At 62.8% G+C, this 20,465-nt stretch overlaps 1 protein-coding gene across 1 annotated transcript in view; it reads left to right on the plus strand.

Moving 5' to 3' along the window:
* Positions 1–2,273: 2,273 nt before the first annotated feature.
* Positions 2,274–20,465, plus strand: part of ARHGAP44 (Rho GTPase activating protein 44) — a 24,368-nt gene continuing 6,176 nt past the window's right edge. Inside the window, 18 exon segments of the mRNA XM_053994842.1 lie at positions 2,274–2,402; positions 11,598–11,637; positions 12,147–12,251; positions 12,585–12,661; positions 13,582–13,693; positions 13,965–14,041; positions 14,700–14,817; positions 15,404–15,472; positions 15,549–15,630; positions 16,492–16,619; positions 17,455–17,566; positions 18,027–18,108; positions 18,424–18,504; positions 18,587–18,700; positions 19,055–19,146; positions 19,362–19,542; positions 20,124–20,141; positions 20,399–20,465. The exon segment at positions 20,399–20,465 is cut by the window's right edge and continues 155 nt beyond it. Of these exon segments, the coding sequence (XP_053850817.1) occupies positions 2,350–2,402; positions 11,598–11,637; positions 12,147–12,251; positions 12,585–12,661; positions 13,582–13,693; positions 13,965–14,041; positions 14,700–14,817; positions 15,404–15,472; positions 15,549–15,630; positions 16,492–16,619; positions 17,455–17,566; positions 18,027–18,108; positions 18,424–18,504; positions 18,587–18,700; positions 19,055–19,146; positions 19,362–19,542; positions 20,124–20,141; positions 20,399–20,465 (1,608 nt within the window). The 5' untranslated portion in view covers positions 2,274–2,349.

Genomic DNA, 20,465 nt, shown 5'->3' on the forward strand with positions numbered 1-20,465 from the left:
GGGATGCGGGGCAGGAGAGGGGGATGCGGGGCAGGAGAAGGGTATGCGGGGCAGGAGAAGGGGATGCAGGGCAGGAGAGGGGGATGCGGGGCAGGAGAGAGGGATGCGGGGCAGGAGAGGGGGATGCGGGGCAGGAGGGAGGGATGCGGGGCAGGAGAGAGGGATGCGGGGCAGGAGAAGGGGATGCGGGGCAGGAGAAAGGGATGCGGGGCAGGAGAGGGGGATGCGGGGCAGGAGGGAGGGATGCGGGGCAGGAGAGGGGGATGCGGGGCAGGAGGGAGGGATGCGGGGCAGGAGAGGGGGATGCGGGGCAGGAGAGAGGGATGCGGGGCAGGAGAGGGGGATGCGGGGCAGGAGAGAGGGATGCGGGGCAGGAGAAGGGGATGCGGGGCAGGAGAGGGGGATGCGGGGCAGGAGAGGGGGATGCGGGGCAGGAGGGAGGGATGCGGGGCAGGAGAAGGGGATGCGGGGCAGGAGGGAGGGATGTGGGGCAGGAGAGGGGGATGCGGGGCAGGAGAGGGGGATGCGGGGCAGGAGGGAGGGATGCGGGGCAGGAGAGGGGGATGCGGGGCAGGAGAAGGGGATGCGGGGCAGGAGAGAGGGATGCGGGGCAGGAGGGAGGGATGCGGGGCAGGAGAGAGGGATGCGGGGCAGGAGGGAGGGATGCGGGGCAGGAGGGAGGGATGCGGGGCAGGAGGGAGGGATGCGGGGCAGGAGGAGCCTGCGCTGCCCCCGCGCGGCTCTGTCAGATGGTTTGCGGTGAAATGGGCTGCTCTGACGTTAATTTGGTCTGACCCATCTGGGCCGACGCTATCAGATCTTGGAGGTTCAGCGGCCCCGCGGTGCCGGGGTGGACGGGAGGGGACAGCCCTGTCCCCGTGTGAAGGAGGGAGGGCTAGAGCTCGGACTGACCCTATTGGCAGCTGGTGAAGGCGGAGAGAATCGCCCTGACGGGGTTTTGGAGCTGCCTCTGGGCCAGGGAGAGCTGGGCAGCGTTACTGTGTCCTACAGGGGTTTGCTCGGTGCTGTCCATGAGTGTCACCCCTCCTGTGCCCGTGGGAGGAACATCTTGCTGGCACCGTGGTGGGAACCACGTCTCTGAGCTGTGCTGCTCCCTGTCCCTCTTCAGAGGAGCCAGAATTCCCTGCCTCCACCCCCAGACACCACATAAAATATCTGCCTTTTCCATCCCGCAGTAATGGTGCAATTTAGAATGGAAAATCGGGGAGAGGAAGTGCTGAGCCTGCAGCAGCTGATGCCAGGGGAGATGCCAGGAGCTGCCTGGCTCTAAAACATTCCCAGATCCTGAGAGAGGCGTGTGGTGCAACAGCAGGACCCCAGGGAGGAAAGGGCCCCCTGGGCGCCGTCCCGGGGAAAGACCCCGCACTGGGCATCAGCAGAGGCTTTGGGTTCCTGCAGCAGGAGCCCGGGTCCCTCACCCCCATCCCCCTGCAGAGGGGTCCCCCGGCTGCCGCCGGCTCCTGCCCTCCTGCCCGGCTCACCCGCCTCTGCCCCAGGCTGTTCAAGCCTGCCCCAGGCCCGAGCGTCCCGAGTGTCCCGGGTGTCCCGGGTGTCCCGGGTGTCCCGAGCGTCCCGAGTGTCCCGGGTGTCCCGGGTGTCCCGGGTGTCCCGAGCGTCCCGGGTGTCCCGGGTGTCCCGAGTGTCCCGGGTGTCCCGAGTGTCCCGAGTCCCAGGGGCTGGGGCAGCAGCGATGGGGTGCCGGGGTGGGAGCCGGGGGCTGGAAGGGCTGCGGGAGCGGTGCTGGGGCCGCGGGAAGTCGGGGAGCTGCCGAAGGATGCCAGGAGACCCCGGGCGATGCGGGGGCCACGCCAAGGGGACGCCGGGGTGATGTCGGGCGGATGCCAGGGCTGCTGGAGCGGCGCTGGGGCCGTGTCACGGGACCCGAGGGGATGCCAGGTGACGCTGGGCGTGCCAGGGGGATGCCGGGGGGACGCCAGGTGAGGCCGAGGCCATGTCGAGGGACGCTGAGGGATGCCGGAGGGATGCCGGGGCCACGCCCAGGGATGCCGGGGGGAATTCAGGGGATGCCAAAGGGGATGCCCGGCTCCAGGCTCGCTCCAAGACCCACCCCCGGCCCGGAGAGCCCGCCGGGGCGGGCGGCCCCGGACTACATTTCCCATGGCCGCCGCGGCCGGGGGCGGTGCGGGGCGGCGCGGGGGGCGCGGAGCGCAGGCGGAGGCGCGGAGAGGCGCAGGGGCGGCGGGGCCCGCTCGGCCCGGCTCGGCTCGGCTCGGCCCGGCCCGGCTCGGCGCCGGGCGGGGATGCGGGAGGGGCGGCCCGCGGCCCCCGGCCCCGCTGCCCGCCCGCACCGCCCGCACCGCCGCCACCATGAAGAAGCAATTCAACCGCATGCGCCAGCTCGCCAACCAGACCGTGGGCAGGTAGGGACGGGATGGGATGGGATGGGATGGGATGGGATGGGATGGGATGGGATGGGATGGGATGGGATGGGGACGGACCCTGCCCAGCCCAGCCCTGCCCACAGCCCCCATCCCGCACCCCGCCTGCTCCCGCCCGCCCCGCCGCACCCGCACCTGCCCGTTCCCAGCTCCCTGCACGCTCCCTGCCGGCCCCACCGCCCCGATCCCGTGTGTCCTGCCTGCCCCACTGCCCTGGTTCTGCCCCTACCCGTGTCCTGCCTGCCCCACTGCCCTGGTTCTGCCCCTACCCGTGTCCTGCCCCTGCCTGCACTCTGGCAGCCTCGCTGCCCTCATCGACCCTCTGCCTACTCCCTGCCTACCCCTCCGCCCCTCCTCCCTTCCTGCCCCAGTGCCCTGATGCTGCACCTGTGCCTCTGCCACGCTGCCTGCCCCACTGCTCCTGCTCCGTGCCTGCTTCCTTGCCCGAGCCCTGCTTGCCCCACCGGCCCTAATCCCACTCCCTGCCTGCTCCCTGCCTACCCCAGAGCCTTCCTGCTGTCCGTGTGCCCCTTGCCCTGCTCGCTGTCTGAGCCCTGACACCCTCTGTCCTCACCGTGCCCCACTCCCTACCCCTGTCCCTGTTCCCTGCCCCTCTGTGTGCCCCACTCCCTGTTCTCTGCCTGCCCCATTGCCCCCGTGCCCACCCCTTACGTCCTTCCTGCCCATTCCCTGCCAGTTAACCCCTGCCTGTCCGCCTACACCTGCCCTGCCCCACTCCCTGCCCCCTTTGCCCACTGCTCCCTGCCTGTCCCCCTGTGCTCCCGTCCCCTCGGTCCCAGGGCTGCGGGGACACTCCCCAGCCCCGGTGCTGTGGGGTGCCCCACTGCCCTGCCCCCCAGCACCCCAGGGCGGCGCTGCTGGCCGTGGGGCCGGGGGCACTCCGGGGCTCTGGATCCGGAGCCGTGCCCACGGGAATGCCTGTGGGAATGCCCACGGGAATGCCGTGTGTGCCGGAGCACGGCCAGGCCCGCGTTTGATGGTGCCTGTTGTGTAATTCCTGGAGATTTTGCAGCGGGGGGGGGGGGGGGACGGGAAGGGGATTTATTTATTTTCCCTTCCCATCGCGGCACTGGGGCACTGGCACAGCTGGAGCGGCAGCTCCGCATCCCCTCGGCATCGCCAGGGCTCCTGCTGGCACCGCCCGTGTCCCCCCGTGTCCCCCATGGCACCGGGGGGGCTGCCCCACGGCCTGGAGCGGGCACGGGCCGGGACGGCAGCGGCTCCTGCCGGGGCTGCGGGAGTGTGGGCAGGTGCGGGAGTGCCGGGCAGGTACGGGAGTGTGAGCAGGTACGGGAGTGTGAGCAGGTGCGGGAGTGTGAGCAGGTACGGGAGTGTGAGCAGGTACGGGAGTGTGGGCAGGTACGGGAGTGTGGGCAGGTACGGGAGTGCTGGGCAGGTACGGGAGTGTGGGCAGGTACGGGAGTGTGAGCAGGTACGGGAGTGTGAGCAGGTACGGGAGTGTGAGCAGGTACGGGAGTGTGAGCAGGTACGGGAGTGTGGGCAGGTGCGGGAGTGTGGGCAGGGGGCGTGGGCAGGGGGCGTGGGCAGGGGGCGTGGGCAAGCAGCTCCAGGGTCCGGTGCGGGAATGCGGCCCGGGAGTGGTGTGGGAATGTGCAGTGGGAATGTGGAGTGTGAGCACGGGGTGTGTGTGGTGCCAGCGTGCTGTGGGATCGTGGCACTGGGAATGTGGCACAGGGAATGTGGCACTGGGGTCATGGCACAGGGAAGTTGGCACAGGGAAGGTGGCACTGGGATTGTGGCACTGAGGATGTGGCACAGGGAAGGTGGCACAGGGAAGGTGGCACTGGGATCGTGGCACTGAGGATGTGGCACAGGGAAGGTGGCACGGGAAGGTGGCACTGGGAAGGTGGCACTGGGATCATGGCATTGAGGATATGGCACAGGGAAGGTGGCACGGGAAGGTGGCACTGGGAGCGTGCTGTGGGAACGTGGTGCAGGAGCGCCGGGAGCCTGGCAGTGCCTGCCGTGGGGGGGCTGTTCCGGGCACAGAAGGTGGGGTTTTCCCCTGGCATTCGTGCCAGGCCAGGCCCCCTCTCCAGCCCCTCTGAGGGGGTTGGACACATTCCCACCCTCTGGCAATGGGGGCTGCCCGGGGGTGTCCCCAGGTCCCCTGCGTGGCAGATGAGAGCCGGGCACTGCTCCCTTCCCTGGCCACAAAATGGTGCCTCTGCCAGGGCCGGGGCATCCTCCCTCCCACATCCACCAGAGCATCCCACTGTGCCCTCCCGCAGCCCTGGGAATGGGGCCAGGGCTGGGATAAACCCCCATTAATCCTCTTAGGGGATGTGCTGGGCAGCTGGGAGGCTCTGGAGGTACCCAGGGCCGGCGGGGCATGCGGCCCCTCTTCCCTGGGATGGGGCACCTGGAGCTTCCTCAGGGCTTGGCCGGAGCTTGCAGAGCATCCCTGTGCCCATCCCGGCTCTGCTGGTCCCCACCCCAACGTGCTTATCCCTCTTCCACTGCAGAGTCCTGAGCAGGCCTCTCCAGACAGCCGGGAATCAGGAATGATAGATAGGATTAAGGAATAATAGATGAAAACAGGGAAAAATAAAAGGAAGTGGGAAGTAGTACATGGAAATGTGGAATAATACATAGAAATGAGGGATGACCAATGGAACTGAGGAATCATTAATGGGAATAAGGAATAATAAATGGAAATGAGGAATAAGAGTAGAACCCTGCTGTTTTGTCTTTCTGCCAGAGGCTCACTGGGGGACAAACACCACAACCCTTGGGGCTCTGAGGGGTCACCAGACCCCAGTGGGGTCCCCCTGCAGTGCCAGCGCCCTGAGCCTGGGAATGGGGATCACCAGGATGGATCCTGTCCCAGGCTGAGGCTGTGCTCACCTGGGGGTTGTCTCCTGGGGACATTGCTTCATTCCAGGACAGCAGGGACAGCAGGGACAGCAGGGACAGCAGGGACAGCAGGGACAGCATCTGCCCAGTCGCCCTGCAGGGTGTGCAGAGAGGTGTCCCAGCCCCTGGTGTCTTTTCCTGCTTTAGGTGGTGCAGTTTCCATAAAGAAGGGAAGGAGAGAGGGGGCTGTGGAGAAACTCCTCTCCAAGGGTCAGCAGGAGCCGGAGGGGACAGCTGGGAGCAGCCCTTTGTCCCTGAGAGGAGGCCACAGAGGGACCGAGGGACAGGGCCAAGGTGAGCCGGAGACTCAGGGCTTGGGGCAGGATCGGGGTCAGGGGCAAGGTCAGGGTTAGGGCCAGGGCCGGGGTCTGGATCAAGACTGGGTTGTAGTTAGGGTTAAGGTAAGGCTTAGGGTAAAGGTCAAGGTTAAGTCCAGGATCAGCTCAGGATAAGGATCAGAACCAGGGAATTATGGGGTCAGGGTAGGATCAAGGTCAGGGTCAGGTGAGGAAGTGACTGTGTCCTTTCCAAATCCAGTGTGGAGCTCCGAGTCCTGGGTACCATCACCAACACCTTCCCAGCTCCATCAGATCCTGTTCCCACTGGGGAGATCAGAACCTCTGCTGGGCCCTGAGCAAAACTTTTATTTTATTTTATTTTATTTTATTTTATTTTATTTTAGTATTTTATTTTATTTTAGTATTTTATTTTATTTTATTTTAGTTTCGTTTCATTTCATTTTGTTTCATTTAATTTCGTTTGTTTGTTTTGAATTTATTTATTTTATTTACTTTTGGAGGTTTTTTTTGTCATTTCACATGACAGAAAGAACTGGGGATGCTCAGCCCAGCCCAGCCCCACACTTGGTACCCAACCTTGGCAAGAATTCCCGTGCCGGTCCGTGAGGGGCAGGAATATTTACCTCAGTAGGGTGGAAAAGGGAAGAGAAGCCAATGAGTGGCTGTAGAACATTCTGAGGCGGTTTCCTGTGAAGTGCTTTTATCTTTATTTGCGTTTGTCCGTCCCTCGGGAGGTCCCGCCCTGGCTCCAGGCAGTAGGACAGTGGCACCAGATGTCACCTCGGTCACTCGACCAGCCCTGGGAGTTTCCCAGGATCGGCTCCGGGGGGATTTTTCCCATGGGGATTAGAGCAGCCGCCTGCAGAGTGACACGCTGGGCTCCCCCTGGGCACAGAGGGGACGGAGCTCGCCGGGAATGGCGGCGGAAGCTCGGAGGGGTTGGATTTTTCCTCCTCGGCCTTTCCGAGCATCCCACGCTGTGTCGCCCATCGCGGGGGCAGTGGTGGCCTTTGGGGCTGGATGTCACCTCGGTGGCTCGCAGGGAGATGCTTTTCCAAGCCCCAGGGCGGCCGCAGCTCCAGACAAAGCCTTTAAACACCGAGGGTTCATTCCTGGTGCTGCAGGAATATCCGGCAAGAAAGAAGGACATTTTCTGCTCGCACGGAATAAGGGCAGAGGGAAATAAAAGCACCGCCTGGGATTTTCCCAGTGGGGTTTGCGGGAGGGAACAGCACCCTGTGAATAGCTGGGCTCCCCATCTGCACCTCGGGGTGCCCGTGACTGCTGCCGGCAGAACCCCCTGGGATCCCGGCTCTGGAGCCGGCGGATCCCGGCAGCCCGGGGATATTTTTATCCTCCTCGCAAAGAGACGGCGCCGACAACCTGGAATATTCATGGAGCGGGCTGAGGGGTCTGTCCCTGCTCCCGCTGCCTCAGGGCTCTGCGCTCTGCAAGGGCTTCTCCACGGCTGCTAAATCGGGATGGGAGCGTGCTCGGGACGCGGCCCCGGGCACCGGGGAGCAGAAGCCGGGAAGCGCCGGGAGCAGAGGGCCCCGAGCATCCCGTGCCAAAGGGATGCCAGCGCCGAGCTCGCCGCGGGAAGGCAGCAGGAGATGAGGACAGGAGGCTTTTCTGCCTTGCAGAATCTCTCCCCCATTTTGCTTTGCTTCACTCGCTTTCCCCAGCTGCGGGCGGGATGGAGGGAAGCTGCTCCAGCCCTCCCTGCCCGCTCCTGCTGCTGCTCCAGCCTGGCTCGGCTGCGCGGGCACAGCCCGGCCCCGGCCCCGCTGGGTGGGCAGCGCTGCCCTGAGCGCAGCTGTGGCCCCCGGGCTGTCGCTCCGTGTCACCCGAGGCAGGACACGGCCCCCGGGCTGTCGCTCCGTGTCACCTGGGGCAGGACACGGCCCCCGGGCTGTCGCTCCGTGTCACCCGCGGCAGGACACGGCCCCCGGGCTGTCGCACCGTGTCACCTGGGGCAGGACACGGCCCCCGGGCTGTCCCACCGTGTCACCTGGGGCAGGACACGGGTCCCGGGCTGTCGCTCCGTGTCACCTGGGGCAGGACACGGGTCCCGGGCTGTCGCACCGTGTCACCTGGGGCAGGACACGGCCCCCGGGCTGTCCCACCGTGTCACCCAGGGCAGGACACGGGTCCCGGGCTGTCGCTCCGTGTCACCCAGGGCAGGACACGGGTCCCGGGCTGTCGCTCCGTGTCACCCAGGGCAGGACACGGGTCCCAGGCTGTCCCACCGTGTCACCCGCGGCAGGACACGGGCCCCGGGCTGTCCCATCGTGTCACCTGGGGCAGGACACGGGCCCCGGGCTGTCGCTCCGTGTCACCTGGGGCAGGACACGGGTCCCGGGCTGTCGCTCCGTGTCACCCGGGGCAGGACACGGGTCCCGGGCTGTCGCTCCGTGTCACCCGGGGCAGGACACGGGTCCCGGGCTGTCGCTCCGTGTCACCCGGGGCAGGACACGGGTCCCGGGCTGTCGCTCCGTGTCACCCGAGGCAGGACACGGGTCCCGGGCTGTCGCTCCGTGTCACCCGCGGCAGGACGCGCCGGGGACGCGCCGGAGGAGGCGCCGGCGGGGCCGTGTCCCCACGTCGGGCTGGATGTTGCAGTCGGAGCCGTTTCCCGGGGGAGCTGAGCAGCGATTTGAAGATATCAATATTTGATGTTTTGCTTCTTGCCTGCTAAAAAGGCACCGGGAAAAATCCGCGGCTCCGCTGGGGCTCGGCGGGTGCCGGGTTTGAGCCGCCGGGATCTGTGTCCCCAGGGAGGCGCTGGCCGCGGGAGCTCAGGTGGCGGCAGAAGGTGGGGACAGCGTGGCCTTGGATCAAAATCCAGCCTGGATCGCAGAGCCCAGGGCTGTGGGTGACACCGAGGGGCTTCCTCCTCCCTCTGGCAAACGCAGAGGATGCCCAGTGCTTTTCCCAGGGGCTGTGGATGAACCTCCCTCCCCAGCCTCCCCTCTGGGCTTTGGGGACTCCAGCACCTGGAATTTTCTGGCAGGCAGGACCGGGGAGATGCGGCAGGACCGGGGTGGAGCCGGGGCCTGTGCTGTGTCCGTGCGGGATGTGGGACAGACCCACCCCTGGGAATCAGTGCTGCCGGCCTTGCCTGGGTGTTTGTGCCTCCCTCTCCAGCACTGGAGCTATTTTTAGGCTAGAGCAAGGAGAAATCAGGGAATCAGCGTTGGTGATTAAATAGTGATTAAATATTTATGGGCAGGCTGCAGCAAGGGGTGGCTGGAGCAGGGTCCAAAGGGGTCTTTGGGCAGGGGATGGAGGCGAGGGGCTTTGTGGGGCACCATGGACAGCCTCTCCCCCTAGAGATGTTTCATCCCTGCTCCTGCTGTCCCACACCGAGCGTGATGCTTTCCCATTCAGGGATTAACTGCCATGAAATCCTTGCCGTGCTCGGAGTTTTGCAGGCTCAGGGTCAAATCCAAGGCCGGCAGCTCCCTGCCGTGGGTGGCTGAGGCACCAGAGGGGGACGCTGGACGGGGACAGTGGTGGGTGGTCCAGCCAGGCAGAGGGGGCTGGCACCAGGCGATGCTCCAGGGAAGCACGGGCTCTGCTGCACCTCCCCGGGTCAAGGCTTTGGAAACTCACGTGTTTTCGGTGTTGATTTCTGCTGGCAGCAATGAACTCGTGCAGCAGCAAAAGCCCAGCACGCCGTGGCTGTGGCCCCCCTCGCTGGCTTTAGCTCTCCATGGTCACTGTCCCTTTTCCCCAGCTGCCTGCAGGGACAGGTCTGGCTGCTGCCAGAGCAGGGCCCGGGTTTGTGCTGGGAAACGGCTCGGGTGGAAATCTGGAGGGGGAGGGGAGCAGCAGGATTTTGTTTGCCAGAAGGAAAGAGGAAAATCGTTGGGAGCTGGGAATGCTGGCTGTGTCCCCAAGGGATGTTCCCTCGGGATGTGTGTAACTCATATGGAATGAATTTTGGGGAATTAGGGACCAGACAGGGAAATTGGGGGGTGTCTGCCCCCCCTCTCTTGGGAGGCACAGGGACCATCACCCGTCCTTAAGTGGGATTGATTGGGGCAGCCCCTTTGTTTATCCCAACCCATTAAAGGCTGCAGCCTGCTTGTGCCCCCCTTTTAAAGGCAAATTCCTCCCTGGCAGGCTCCCACTGCAGCAGGGCTGTGCAGGGCTGGCCCTGGGGGATGCTCTCCGCTGAAACCACGGGGGTTTCTCACACTGAGGATGTGCTTTAAAACAGATCAAGGCCAGGTTTTTGTTATTCTCTTTGAAATGTTGTTTTTGCTTCCCAAACACACCTGAGAGCGTAGCACGGGTTGGGATGTGGCTGCTGGGAGAGAGAGCTGCCCCTGGGAGCCGGGATGTGCAAATCCCACCCACCTCCTGGCTGGGAGAGGAGAAAACACAGGAAAAAAAATCCCTTCTTCTGTTCAAGGGAGGAAGTGATTCCTGGGAGTGAGCAGCAGGGATGTGCCAGCGGTGCCTCACTCCTGCCACCTCCCACTCCTTCAGGATGCTAAAAATATCCCGAGCCAGGGACGGACGTTGTGGCTGTGCCCGTGGATATTTGCTGCTTTTTTCCCTGTTTGTGCTAATTCTGTGTCACTTCCAATCCTGTCTAAATGAGAGTGAAGGTGATTCCCAGAGGAGGAGGAGAAGCTGCTCAGCTCTTACTCCCAGGTGGGCAGTGCTCCTTAGAGAGGACCTAATCTGCTCATTTCAATAACGAATTTTGAAAATTAAAATAAACAGGGTTTGTTAAATTTAATTTTTTAAAATTTATTTTTAAACCACCTTAAATCAGGCACTGGGACATCTTCCATGCTCAATGCAGATTTAATCAGTTGGTTTGGGGAGGCCCTGGCACAGGTGCCCAGAGCAGCTGGGGCTGCCCCTGGATCCCTGGCAGTGCCCAAGGCCAGGCTGGACAGGGCTGGGAGCAGCCTGGGACAGTGGGAGGTGTCCCTGCCATGGCAGGGGTGGGATGAGATGGCCTTTGAGGTCCCTTCCAACCCAAACCATTCAGGGATTCTGTGATTTTCACTTTCTGCAAGGCTTTGGGTGAGATGGATTTGTGCACGAGCCTCTCCTGCGCCGCGCTCGCTCTCTGTCCCTTTCTCTGTGTTTGCTCCTTATTTCCACTGCTCCAACACTTCCCTCCCTGTCTCCAAGCTGAGAATCCAGCTCGGCTGGCAGGAAGGGACCAGGCTCAGGAAACAAAGGTGTTGTTTGCAGGATGGCAGCGCCAAGCTCTCACTGTCCCCTGAGGAACCTTCAGGGACCGATTGGCTGAACGACAGCTCTGCCCCAGCTCAAATGGACAGAGCTCGTTTTTCCAAGTGAAAGGATGCGCCGAAGTTGTTAAAAACCCTGGGAAAAAGAACAACTGATCTGGATGTGCTGGTTTAAATGAGCCTGATCAGCTGTGGTGTGGGGGCCCTGGGCTCTGGTTGCTGCGGGTCCACGGGCTGAGGACGGCGGGTTTGCGTCTCCTGCATCCCGGCGCTCCTCGCTCGGGAAGGCAGCGGCTGCCGCGGGCTCTGGAGCGGTAAATCCGCCTCCAGTGAGCAGCAGAAGGGCTCTGGCGAGGCCCCGGGCAGCAGCTGCCGCCTCACATCCCGCGGCTGCCCCCGTGTGAGGAGGCTCAGCCGTGCGGACGCGCTGTCCTTGGGCTGCGGAGGGAGCCACAGCGCCTCTCTCCGAGCGCTGCCCGCTTCCTTCTGGGAATCTGAATCCCTGTTTTCCTGGGAATAAGGGAAAAACAAGGGAGAGGTGGGAGGCAGGCCCTGGATAGGTGAGTTACCTGGCAGTGAGCCGTGGAGATGCTCCATCAGTTCCTTCCTTAGGAGACGAGGCATGGCTGTGGGAGCAGAGATCCCTAAATCCCCCCTGCATCCCAAAGGAAAAGCACATCCCGAGGTCCGTGGTGTGCAGGGGGTGCTGCTGCGTGTCCCAAACCCTTCACCAAAGGTTCCTCTCCTCTCTTGTCCTGCAGAGCCGAGAAGACCGAGGTGTTGAGCGAAGATCTGCTGCAGGTGAGGCTCCCCCGGAGCCATCCCGGGGTGTCCGTGGGTGCCCGGGCACCTCCCGGGGGGCTGCACCCACCAGCAGCTCCCTGGTGGTGCCACAGCACCCCAAAGATCCCAGGTGATGGGATCCCAGGTGATGGGATCCTGGGATGATGGGATCCTGGGATGATGGGATCCCTGGGTGATGGGTGATGGGATCTCTGGGTGATGGGATCCCCAGTGATGGGATCCTGGGGTGATGGAATCCTGGGGTGATGGGATCCCCTGGTGATGGGATCCTGGGATGATGGGATCCCTGGGTGATGGGTGATGGGATCTCTGGGTGATGGAATCCCAGGGGGATAGTGATCCCTGGTGATGGGATCCTGGGGTGATGGGATCCCTGGTGATGGGATCCTGGGGTGATGGGATCCCTGGTGATGGGATCCTCAGTGATGGGATCCCCAGTGATGGGATCCTGGGGTGATGGGATCCTGGGGTGATGGGATCCCGGTGACGGCTCCGTTGCTCTGCAGGTGGAGAAGCGGCTGGAGCTGGTGAAGCAGGTGTCCCACAGCACCCACAAGAAGCTGACAGCCTGTCTGCAGGGCCAGCAGGGCCTGGACGCCGACAAGCGCTCGGTGAGGGCGGCGGGGCCGGGGGCTCCGGGATCCAGGGATCTGGGGGCTCCAGGATCCAGGGATCTGGGGGCTCTGGGATCCAGGGATCTGGGGGGTCTGGGATCCAGGGATCTGGGGGCTCCGGGATCCAGGGATCTGGGGGGTCTGGGATCCAGGGATCTGGGGGCTCCAGGATCCAGGGATCTGGGGGCTCCGGGATCCAGGGATCTGGGGGCTCCAGGATCCAGGGATCTGGGGGGTCTGGGATCCAGGGATCTGGGGGCTCCAGGATCCAGGGGTCTGGGGGATCCGGGATTCTGGGATCCAGTGGGAACACAGCCCCTCTCTCTGCAGAAGAAGCTGCCGCTGACGACGCTGGCGCAGTGTCTGATGGAGGGATCGGCCGTGCTGGGGGACGACTCCCTGCTGGGGTAAGGGGGGCTGGGGTGCCCCGGGTCCAGACTGCCCTGGGATGTGCTGGGAATGTGCTGGGGGTGTGCTGGGAATGTGCTGGGAATGTGCTGGGAATGCGCTGGGAATGCTGCTGGGAATGGTCTGGGAATGGTCTGGGAATGGTCTGGGAATGTGCTGGGAATGCTGCTGTTCCTTGTCTCCAGTGCCAGAATTCAGGCGATTCAGTGGTAATTAATTCTTCTCCTCCATGTAATTAATTCTTCTACTCCATGTATGGGCTGGGGTCCTGTGATCATACAATGTAATCTGCACATATAGACATTTACACTTATTTTTATATCAATTTTTATATATGTTATATATTTACATTTGAGTTACTACTGTTTATATACCTATGTGTGATTTATCCTTATTAATGTATTTATATTTGTACATTTTATATATTTCTGTATTATAATTTGTATAGTTACATATGTTTTATGAATACTTCTATATTTATATGCGATTTGTTATTTTTATATTTTATATTTATTTATATAGCTATTTAAAGCCCATACCATTTCAGACTGCCCTGATAATAATATATAATATAATAACAACACATAACATAATACAAATATATAACATAATGATATAGCTCAATATGTCACTAATATAATAATATAATCAATATGTCATAATACAATAATATAGTACTTTAATATAATAATATTATAATTATATATATTATAGAATAGTAATATAAATTACTACTTTAATATAACACTTTAACTGCTATTATATCATTCCAAGTGCAATGCTGAAGGAATGAGCTTTCCTGGCACCCCGGGCGCCCGCGGTGCCGCCCTCCTGCACCCTCTGCCAAGGAGGGGCTGCTGCCCCGTGCCCCCGGGTGCAGGGCAGTGCCCGCCGTGCCCAGCCCTGCCTGTCCCTGCAGGAAGATGCTGCGGCTGTGCGGGGAGGCCGAGGACAAGCTGGCGCAGGAGCTCATCCACTTCGAGCTGCAGGTGGAGAGGGACGTCATCGAGCCGCTCTTCGTGCTGGCTGAGGTGAGGTGTGACAGCCCCTGCGCTGCCCCGCCGCCTCCCAGAGCCCTTTTCCTGCTCTCACCCAGGTCCCCGCGGGGTTTGGATCCCCCAGGGCTGCTCCTCTGGGGCTCACTGCGGGTGGGACACGCAGGAGGGAGCAGCCCGGCCGCCTCCCTGAGGGTGTCACGTTAGGGAGCCGCATCCTCACCCGCCCGGCCCGAAGCCGGGTGTGACCCGTCCCTGGACACCTCTCCAGGGCTGTCACCTCCTCCTCTTCCGTGTGCTGCTGCAGGTGGAAATCCCAAACATCCAAAAGCAGAGGAAGCACTTGGCGAAGCTCGTGCTGGACATGGACTCCTCCAGGACGAGGTAGGAAGTGCCTTCAAGTGCTTTATAAGACAGGAACATTCCCAAGCCAGGGGTAGCTCCCAGGAGAGCAGCTCCTGGGCCCCTGGCACCGCGGTTCCCCCGGGACAAGGAGCCCTGGCTGTGACTCTGTGGGCTTGAGTCGAGCTCTGCAATGAGCCACCATTTCTGCCTCTGTCTGCAGAACCCATGGATGGGTTTCCTTGCCAAAAGTGTATTTTTTTCTGGCAGAAAGGGTTATTTTGTACTTTTTTCCCTGTCTTTGTGAGTTCTGATGCAGAGAGCCGAGTGCTCCTGCCCCTGCAGTGGCACCGAGGGGAGCCGGGATGACTCGGCATTGCCCCTGGCACTGCTGAGTTGTCCAAGCCCCCACTCCAGCATGCCCTGGGACAGGTCTGAGAGGTCTCCACAGTCCCCAGCGTCATGCCCAGGCTCTCCCATCCCCTTCCCCTCTCTTCCCACCCGGATATGGCTCCTTATCCTGCTGAAAAGAATTCCTTCCCTGGTGTGAGCAGCGCCGTGGGGATGGGACGGCTGGGGCTGGGAGTGGGGCTAAATCCCAGCTGGACTGGGATCATCTCCGCGCTGCTCAGCTCTGGGGGCCGCGGTGGCCCCGCGGGGATGTGGTCACTGCTCGGACTGGTCCCTGTCCCTCCCGCAGGTGGCAGCAGTCGGTGAAGTCCTCGGGTCTGGCCAGCAACCTGCAGCCCTCGGGCGCCAAAGCCGACGCTCTCCGGGAGGAGATGGAGGAGGCAGCCAACAGGGTGGAGATCTGCCGGGTACGGGGCTCCTCCGGGCCGAGGGGGGTCTGTGGGCTCCCCGACTCTGGGGAAAGCTGCAGCCTCTCCTCTCACCCCTCTGCACCTTCCTTCCCCCCGCCGGCGCTGCCCCTCCTCCGGCTGGCCCCAAACGCAGCGCGGTGGCTCTGGGTGATGCTCCCCAGCCAAGCAGGACATTCCCAGCTGCTCCATCCCCATCCTCCACATCCCTCGGAGCTGGAGGGGCTCCCATTCCCTGGGAACCCGTCCTGGCAGAGCTCAGCACTGGCACATCCAGCCCTGGCACCGGCAGAGACGTTTCTGCACCTTCTCTGTGCTGGGTTGATTTCTGTCATTTTCAAGCACTAAGAGGGACTTTCACCCCCTTCCCTGGGATAAGAGGGAGTCCAAATTTTGGGGGAACCTGGGCCCTGCTCAGGCTGCAGTGGGGGAGGCTCCTGAGCTCGCCTGACACCCTAACCTTAGCCCTGTGCCACTGGACTCCCGCTGGGACCCAGCTGCTCCCTGCTGGTGGCCGGGGAAGGGCCCTGGTGGTGGCACCAGGGCGGCAGGGCAGGGACGGTGACAGATCCTCTGCCCCCCGCAGGACCAGCTCTCGGCTGACATGTACAATTTCGTGGCCAAAGAAGTCGACTATGCAAACTATTTTCAAACTGTAAGTGCCACCCCCCCGGGCTGTCCCTGGCCCGGCAGCGCGGTGACCCCGGCGCCGTGTCCCCGTGTCCCCACAGCTGATCGAGGTGCAGGCCGAGTACCACCGCAAATCCCTGGCGCTCCTGCAGAACTTCCTGCCACAGATCAAAGCCCAGCAGGGTGAGTGCCCGCAGGTCGGTCCCTGCCTGTGGCACCCAGGGGCTGTGACGGGCTCTGTGACCCCGCGGGGACAGCTGAGCCCCGTCCCTTTGCTTGTCCTGCCTGCATCCCGCCCGTCCCGGTGCTGGGAGGGGATCCCATCCCCATCCCCCTTGGCTGGGGGCAGGATCCATCTGCATGGAGAGGGAGAAACCTGTCCCAGTGTGCTGAGGGTGGGCAGGCCCTGGCACAGGGTGCCCAGAGCAGCTGGGGCTGCCCCTGGATCCCTGGCAGTGCCCAAGGCCAGGCTGGACAGGGCTGGGAGATCCTGGGACAGTGGGAGGTGTCCCTGCCATGGCAGGGGTGGCACTGGGTGGGCTTTGGGGTCCCTTCCAACCCAAACTCTTCTGGGGTTCTGTGGAAATCCCCATCGAGTGCAGCTGGAATCCCATCACTGAGGGGGGCTTGGGGGGGTCTCTCTGGGGGTGCAGCATCCAAAGGCTCTGGGCTGGGAGCCCGAGGTTGGGGTGAGCCTCAGGCAACGGCCCCAAAAGCAGCTCCTTCCTGGGCCAGGGCTCCTGGCAGGGCAGGGAGGGATTCCTATTGCATTTCCCCCTCTATTCCACAAAATATTCCTGCCTTAAACCATGATGGAAGGAGGGGAGGATATTGCAATTGTTTGCATGCTGTTACCCCTGTGGAAAATGTTATCCAGCTCCTTTGAAATCCTGTGATGGCTGGAAAAGGCCAGAGCTGCAGGGTCCTGTTCTTCTAAAAACACCCATACAGAGAATTTTGCTGCCAAAACTGTGGCCCAAGGGCCTTTTGGGGAGGGGCTGCTGGACCTGGCACCACCCTCCCTCTCCTCTGCCCCCTCCACAGAGGCGTGGATGGAGAAGCCCTCCTTTGGGAAGCCCCTGGAGGAGCACCTGGCTGTCAGCGGGCGGGAGATCGCCTTCCCCGTGGAGGCCTGCGTGACCATGCTGCTGGAATGTGGGCTGCAGGAGGAGGTGGGTCCCTGCTGGAATGTGGGATGCAGCAGGAGGAGGTGGGTCCCTGCTGGAATTGGGGGATGCAGCAGGAGATGGGTCCCTGCTGGAAGGGGGATGCAGCAGGAGGTGGGTCCCTGCTGGAATTGGGGGCTGCAGCAGGAGGTGGGTCCCTGCTGGAATTGGGGGATGCAGCAGGAGGTGGGTCCCTGCTGGAATTGGGGGCTGCAGCAGGAGGTGGGTCCCTGCTGGAATTGGGGGATGCAGGAGGAGGTGGGTCCCTGCTGGGATGTGGGCTGCAGGAGGAGGTGGGTCCCTGCTGGAATTGGGGGATGCAGCAGGAGGTGGGTCCCTGCTGGAATTGGGGGCTGCAGCAGGAGATGGGTCCCTGCTGGAATTGGGGGCTGCAGCAGGAGATGGGTCCCTGCTGGGATGTGGGATGCAGCAGGAGGTGGGTCCCTGCTGGAATTGGGGGATGCAGCAGGAGGTGGGTCCCTGCTGGAATTGGGGGCTGCAGCAGGAGATGGGTCCCTGCTGGGATGTGGGATGCAGCAGGAGGTGGGTCCCTGCTGGGATGTGGGATGCAGCAGGAGGTGGGTCCCTGCTGGAAGGGGGATGCAGCAGGAGGTGGGTCCCTGCTGGGATGTGGGATGCAGCAGGAGATGGGTCCCTGCTGGGATGTGGGATGCAGCAGGAGGTGGGTCCCTGCTGGGATGTGGGATGCAGCAGGAGGTGGGTCCCTGCTGGAAGGGGGATGCAGCAGGAGGTGGGTCACAGGTGTCCCCAGGGCCAGGCTGAGGAACGGGGGGGCTCAGGGACATGCCCAGCCCCGAGCCCTGTCCAACACTCCGCACAGGGTCTCTTCCGAGTGGCTCCCTCGGCCTCCAAGCTGAAGAAGCTCAAGGCTGCCCTGGACTGCTGCGTGGTGGACGTGCAGGAGTACTCAGCTGACCCCCATGCCATCGCAGGTGGGGCTCCTCGGGGCGGGGTGGCCCCTCCAGGCACCCCCCAAGGGAACCCTGAGGGGGATCAGAGGCACCAAGTCCAGCTGGAGACCAGGAGCCAGTGGTGCAGTCCAGGGGTTGATGCTGGGTCTGATTTTGTTCAATTAATTTTGTCATTAATGAACGGCCTGGCTAATGGGGCAGGGTGCTCCCTCTGTGAGGTGACACAAACTGGGGCAGCCACTGAGAAGTGCTGCCATGCAGAGGGAAGGTGCTGGGAGGGACTGCAGGGTGGCAAGGTGGGCGCAGGGTCGGGGGTGCCACAGGCTGCCCCAAGGCGGGGCCACCAGCGGGTGCTCTGGGGTGCGGTGGGGGGGAAAGGCTGGGGGGGATGTGGGTCCAAGTGCCCAGGAGCAAAACCACTTGGTGCCCAACAGCCGGTGCCACCTGCAGTGCCAATCCCTGTGTCCCCTGTGTGCCACAGGAGCCCTCAAGTCCTACCTGCGGGAGCTGCCCGAGCCCCTGATGACGTTCGAGCTGTACGAGGAGTGGATCCAGGCCTCCAAGTGAGTCTGGGACATCCCCCCGTTCCTCCGTGGCGCGGGCAGGGACAGCCTGGGTCCCCATGGATGCTTTGGGGTTTTTTCTGGCACGGTTCACAGCATTTGGGATGTTTCCTCTGGGCTCTGAGAGCCATGGAGTGGTGAGAGGTCCAGAAGGGATTCCTTCTCCTTGGGACAGGTTCTGGGGCTTAATTTACTTCCATAATGGTGGTGGCAGCCTGGGGGTCTCGCAGGGTCCCCAAGGGTGGGGCTGGCAGGGTCCACAGCCCCAGGGCAGGGTGGGGATGGGGGATAATGCCCTCTCCCACCTCCCTGCAGCATCCCGGAGCAGGAGAAACGGCTGCAGGCTCTCTGGAACGCCTGCGAGAAGCTGCCCAAAGCCAACTACAACAACATCAGGTGAGCCTGGGGCCAGCAGGACATGGGAGGGGACACAGAGGCTGTGACCCGTGCGCTGACCCCTTGGGGATCTGCTTTCCAGGTACGTGATTAAATTCCTGGCCAAGCTGACCGAGTACCAGGACATGAACAAAATGACCCCGAGCAACGTGGCCATCGTGCTGGGACCCAACCTGCTGTGGCCACAGGCCGAGGGGTGAGCGCTGGGTGAGGGCTGCGGGGCAGATCCCGCTGAGAATCCTGCTGGGAATCCCACTGGGTGAGGGCTGAGGGGCAGATCCCGCTGGGAATCCTGCTGGGAACCCCCTTGGGAATCCTGCTGGGACCCTGCTGGGAACACTGTTGGGAATCTTGCTGTGTGAGGGCTGAGGGGCAGATCTTGCTGAGAATCCTGCTGGGAATCCTGCTGGGAATCCCACTGGGTGAGGACTGAGGCAGATCCCGCTGGGAATCCTGCTGGGACCCTGCTGGGAATCCCGCGGGGATCCTGCCGGGAGCCCTGCTGGGACCCTGCTGGCCTGAGGGGTTGCTGAGCTGCCGCCCCCCGCAGGAACATGACGGAGATGATGACGACGCTGTCGCTGCAGATCGTGGGCATCATCGAGCCGCTCATCCAGCACGCAGACTGGTTCTTCCCGGGAGGTAGGGCGTGCCCGCGGCCCCGGGGACAGCTGGCACCTCCCGGGCGGGGGGCTCAGAGCTCCCAGGCTTGGTTTTGCCAGCCGCCTCTGCCTGCTGGAGCTCAGGCAGGGCTCTGGCCAGACTCAGCAGGGCACTGAGCCCAACCCAGCAGTGCCAACACCCCCAGTCCCTCCCCTCCCTGAGCACAGCCCCCCCCACGCCCTCTGTGCCCCCAGACATCGAGTTCAACGTGACGGGGAACTACGGCAGCCCCCTGCACGTGAACCACAACGCCAACTACAGCTCCATGCCCTCGCCCGACATGGAGCACGGCGAGCGCCGGCAGCACGAGCAGGCCCGGCGGCCCCTCAGCGTGGCCACCGACAACATGATGCTGGAGTTCTGCAAGAAGGATGGGTAGGGACACTGCCGGGCCTGGCGACGGGGAGAGGATGCTCAGCATACCTTGGGCTGGGTGGCACTGAGCTGCTGGAGGCTGGGTGGACCCAGGGTGGAGGGAGCCCCAGCTTTCCACGCCAGGCTCTTGGGGGTGCTCAGGTGAAGCCAGGGCTCCAAGCCTGCCCCCAGCCCACTGCAGATGGGAGTGGGGTGGCCCATGGGGTGACGCTGGGGCTGTGCCATGCCAGAGACAGGTGTCCTGGTGTCCTCAAGGTCTGCAGCATTATCTCCACGGGAAAGCTCCCCACTCCCAGCCTGTGCATGTCCCCCCTCCATGACACCTCACAGGCACCTCGAACAGTCGAGTGGGTTCCAGAAAACACCCCAGGACTCCTCCCATCCCAAAATGTCCCCATTTCCAGAAGGCATCCCAAGCTGTCCCACCACTGGCACAGCCTGGTCCCTGCTCAGCCCCTCTGCCCCTCTCTCGAAGCCCCTCGGCCTCGCAGCTCCTTTGCCCAGCAGTGACCTCTGTCCCTGTGCGCTGTGCAGTTTTAGGGAGTTTTCACATTAATGATCGTTTGTTTCTGCCCATGCAGCCTTAGGAAAATCCAAAGGTACCGTATCCTCTGCAGGCTGCTGGGAGGGTGCTGGGTGGGTGCTGGTGCCTGCTGGCTCTTGGGGAAGGGAGACGTGGCTGGTGGGTGGCACAAACCCATCCCACGCTGCCACCCCTGCCCTATTGCCCTGGAGTTTCATTCCCAGCAGTTTCCCGGTGGAAGAGCCATTCTTAGGGATCCCCAAGAAGAGGCGAGGGGGTGCTGGCGGCGCCCTCCGGCCGGGCGGGTGCTGACCCCCGTCTCTGTGTCCCCAGCATGGGCGTCAGGGTGATGGACACCTCGTGGGTGGCTCGCCGGGGCACCTCAGCGGGCCGCAAGGCG

The sequence above is a fragment of the Vidua macroura genome, chromosome 19 (assembly GCF_024509145.1).
Source record: "Vidua macroura isolate BioBank_ID:100142 chromosome 19, ASM2450914v1, whole genome shotgun sequence".
Classification (NCBI taxonomy): Eukaryota; Metazoa; Chordata; class Aves; order Passeriformes; family Viduidae; genus Vidua; species Vidua macroura.